The sequence below is a fragment of the Empidonax traillii genome, unplaced genomic scaffold (genome assembly GCF_003031625.1).
Source record: "Empidonax traillii isolate 1590-97213 ecotype Southwest subspecies unplaced genomic scaffold, ASM303162v1 scaffold1983:size44596, whole genome shotgun sequence".
Lineage (NCBI taxonomy): Eukaryota > Metazoa > Chordata > Aves > Passeriformes > Tyrannidae > Empidonax > Empidonax traillii.
Window position 1 is genome coordinate 30,093 of NW_020957176.1, and position 4,260 is coordinate 34,352.

General features: G+C 63.9%; 1 protein-coding gene across 1 annotated transcript in view; it reads left to right on the forward strand.

Moving 5' to 3' along the window:
• SP2 (Sp2 transcription factor) overlaps positions 1 to 4,260 on the forward strand; it is a 6,641-nt gene continuing 2,381 nt past the window's right edge. The window contains exons 1-5 of the mRNA XM_027909190.1: positions 1 to 61; positions 108 to 196; positions 572 to 1,606; positions 2,006 to 2,303; positions 4,068 to 4,242. Coding sequence (XP_027764991.1) covers positions 134 to 196; positions 572 to 1,606; positions 2,006 to 2,303; positions 4,068 to 4,242 — 1,571 coding nt within the window. The 5' untranslated portion in view covers positions 1 to 61; positions 108 to 133. The remainder of the gene's footprint in view (positions 62 to 107; positions 197 to 571; positions 1,607 to 2,005; positions 2,304 to 4,067; positions 4,243 to 4,260) is intronic.

Sequence of the window (4,260 nt, forward strand, 5' to 3'; positions counted from 1 at the left end):
CCAGGAGCATCCCCTGGGATTGGGGAGCCTCAGGATGGGCTCTCTGGGCTGATCCATGTGCTGATCCATGGGCTGATCCATGTGCTGATCCATGTGCTGATCCATGTTCTCTCCCAGCAGCTCCAGGGCCAGCATGGCCGCGACTGCCGCCGTCAGCCCCAGCGAGTACCTGCAGCCCGCGGCCTCCGGCACCCAGGTGAGCCCAGGGCAGCCTTGGCACCCCCTGGGACATGGGGACATGGCCTGGGATGCGGCAGGAACCGGGAATGGCCGCTGGGAATGTGGCAGGGGAAAGATTGGGGGCAGGACAGGCTGGGGAGCCGCGCTCGGGGCTTCTGCCCACTCCTGACAGCAGCTCTTCCACAGGGTTGTTCCAGGGTTTATTCCCAATCCCAGCTCTTCCAGAGGGTTCTTCCCCCTCCTTGCTCTCTGTTTCCCTGGAGGATCTCTCAGGTCCATATCACAGGGTGGTCTTGGAATTCGTGCTGAGGGGGTGTGATGGGGGTGGGTGGATTTTGGGGTGTTTGGCGCAACTTCCCATCCCTAACGTCCCTGTTTTTCCCGTTCCCAGGACTCCCAGCCCTCTCCCCTGGCCCTCCTGGCAGCCACATGTAGCAAGATCGGCCCCCCCGCCGTGGAGGCCGCCGTGACCCCCCCGGCTCCCCCCCAGCCCACGCCCCGCAAGCTGGTGCCCATCAAACCCGCCCCGCTGCCCCTGGGCACCGCCAAGAGCAGCATCGGCATCCTGTCCTCCAAAGGGAACCTCTTCCAGATCCAGGGCTCCCAGGTGGGCACCTCCTACCCGGGGGGGCAGCTGGTCTTCGCCATCCAGAACCCGGCCGTGCTCAACAAGGGCTCCCGCTCGTCCTCCTCGTCCTCCTCCTCGCCCTCCTCGTCCTCCTCCTCCTCCTCCAGCCTGCAGTACCAGGCGGTGCCCGGCGGGGCTCAGGCCATCCAGGTGCAGCCCAACCTGGCCAACCAGATCCAGATCATCCCGGCCACCAACCAGGCCATCCTGGCACCTTCCTCCTCCTCCACCACCTCTTCCTCCTCCTCCTCCTCCTCCTCCTCCTCCTCCTCGTCCTCCTCCTCCTCTCACAAGCCCGTGCCCATCAAACCTGCCCCGGCGCAGAAGGCGGCGGCGCCGGGCGCGGCCGGCGTGGTGAAGTTCCCGGGTGGCGGCAACGTGACCCTGAGCCTGGCGGGCAGCGGCGTGGTGTGCCCGGAGCAGGGCGCCCCGGCCCAGCTGCTCGCGGACAGCCCTTCCAAAGCGGGCAAAAAGCCCCGCAAAAAGGCCGCGTCCCCCGCCCAGCCCCCCGCCGTGGCCGTGGCCGAGCAGGTGGAGACGGTGCTGATCGAGACGACGGCCGAGAACATCATCCAGGCCGGCAGCAACCTGCTGATCGTGCAGAGCCCCGGCGCGGGGCAGCCGGCCGTGGTGCAGCAGGTGCAGGTGGTGCAGCAGCCCAAGCAGGAGTCGCAGGTGGTGCAGATCCCGCAGCAGGCCCTGCGCGTGGTGCAGGCGGCCTCGGCCACGCTGCCCACCGTGCCCCAGAAATCCTCCCAGAACTTCCAGATCCAGGCGGCGGAGCCCACTCCCACCCAGGTACCCCCTCCCGGTGCCCTTCCCCTCGGCCTCGGGGTTTGGGGACTGGAGGGCTTTGAAGGAGGAGCTGAAGGGGTTTTGAAGGAGGAACTGAAGGGTTTCGTGAGGGTTCCGAAGGAGGAGGAACTGAAGGGGTTTTTTTGAGGGTTTTGGAGGAGGATCTAAAAGGTTTCGGGCTCATCGCAGGATTCCCGTCCCTGGAAGTGTCCCTGGCCTGGTTGGATGGAGCTCAGAGCAAGCTGGGGTGGGGGAAGGTGTCCCTGGGTGGGTGGAACTGGTTGATCTTTAAGATCCCTTCCAACCCAAACCATCCGTGATTCCACGATCCCTGGGGTGGGTGTGGGTATGGGGGGGAGAGGAACCATTCTCAACCTCACCCCCCTTCTCTGCCCCCCTCAGGTCTACTTCAAAACCCCCTCAGGGGAGCTGCAGACCGTGGTGCTCCAGGAGGCCTCAGCCATGGCCGTGGCTCCGTCGGGATCGTCCTGCAGCAGCCCCGTGTCCCGCAGCCCTGGCCCGGGGGGCTCCCGGAAACCCCAAACCCGCAAGGAGCGCCCGCTGCCCAAAATCGCCCCGGCCGGGGGCATCCTGAGCCTGAACGCTGCCCAGCTGGCAGCTGCTGCCCAGGCCATGCAGACCATCAACATCAACGGGGTGCAGGTCCAGGGCGTGCCCGTCACCATCACCAACGCCGGAGGTGGGCTGGGATCCGCCCCGGAGCGGGCTGGGAAGGAGGGACAGGGACACGTGGGGGGGATCCCCTCCTGGAGCACATCCCGAGGCTGGGGGGGCTGTGCCACGTCAGCAGCTCCCGTGGCTCCCTGAGTGATTCCTGGGGTGGGTTTTGGGTGGTCCCAAGCCCATCCTGGTTGGCTGGGCCGGGGAGGGAACGTGGCAGAGGATCAGGAGCATCAGAGGCTTCCCGGGAGCCCAGCCCAGCTCCATCTCCTCAGAGCTCTGCACAGGGACACTGAGCTGTGCCCAAGGCCTCAAGAGGTCTTTCTTTTGGGGTGTCTTTTTTTGAATTTTTTTTTCATGTGTCTTTTTTTTTTTTGAGTTTTTTTTTTTTTGAGGTGTTTTTTTTTTGGGGGTCTTTTTTTCTCCCTGGCCAGGCAGAGGAATGTGGTGCAATGGCATTACCCCCCCTGCAGCCTCCCCTGCCGTGGATCACATTTCCAAATCCCAATCCCAGTGCTGGGACATCTCCCTACATGCCCTGGGAGCGATGGCTGCTGGTTTGGGCTCCGGCAGCTGACCCAGCAGAGGGAATTCCCACAGTCCTGTCCTTCCAGCTCCATAACGAGGGATCACCATTCCCAGGGAGTGAACTCACCTCCTGGGATCTTTCCTTAAGCCAAAAGCAGCCAGACATGGCCCAGGAGCCACAGGGAGCCCTGGTGCACCTCAGGCCCCCATTCCAGGACAGTCATGTCCCTGCAGCCACCGTGTCCCTGCTCCTGCCCCCAAAGCCCCCCGGGGAGCCGAGGGGAGGGAGCTGTGTCTGCGGGAAGTTCCATCTCCCTCCCGATCCAGCCAGACCTGCTGCCTGGCCGTGGCTCCTGTGCCAGCAGCACCTCGGTTTGGCACTGGGAAGCTGTTCCTTCTTGCTCCACTAAAGCCCATGTCAGCAGAACATGGGCTGTGTGGTTTCCTGCTCCACCTTTGGCCGCCGTTCCCCCGGGATTGGCTTCCAGGGGGGGTTTTAATTGGAACGATTTAATTGGGGGAGGGAGATGCCGTGGGCAGATGCGGAGGCGACTGGTAGGACCTGCTGGCTGTGTAAGGAGCTGAGTCGGGTCTCAGCGAGGACATTCCCACCTCCAGAGCCACCAGAGAGCTGCTCCAACCCCCGGCCTGGCGCTCCCTTCCCGGCGGATATCCCGGGAAGGTGTCCCAGCTCTGCCCGCGCTCCCCCTGTCCGGCATCACCCCTCTGCTTTGCTCTGCTGCCAAATCCCACTCCTCCTTTCCCTCCTCCCGCTGCTCCTGCTGCTGCTGCTGCCCTGGGAGCAGCGATCCCGCTTTGCTGACGCCGATCCCATCTTCTTCTTTCCAGCGCCCGCCGCGGCTCTCCGGGTGCCGCCTCGTCTCCGAGCGCCGGGGGCCTGGAGCGGCCCCTGAGGGCCCGGGGTAAGTCCCGTTCTTTTGCTCAATATATTGCACGTTTTTTCAAAGTTTCTTTTTTTATTTCCTCCTCTGAGAGCCCGTTTTCCTGGAAGGGTCTGAACCGAAAACTTTGAAAAACCGCACAGTATATTCAGGAAAAAGGGACTTACCCGGAGGGGAGTGGGAGGGTGGGGTGGGGTGGAGCTGTGGCTGTGCTGCATGTGGGGCGGGGTGGGGTGGCTTTTGGGGTGTCCCGTGCTCCTGGGGGGTCTTCCCTCCAGCCAACCCCTGCAGAGGGTTTGGCAGGAGCCCTGGAAGGAGCGTGGCTGGCTGCTCATCCCCTTTTCCTCCCCCAGGCCAGCAGCAGCTGACGGTGCAGAACGTGTCCGGCAACAACCTGACCATCAGCGGGCTGAGCCCCACCCAGATCCAGCTCCAGATGGAGCAGGCGCTGTCTGGAGAGATCCAGCCCGGGGAGAAGAGGAGGAGGATGGCCTGTACCTGCCCCAACTGCAAGGACGGGGAGAAGAGGTGAGTGGGAAGCAGCAG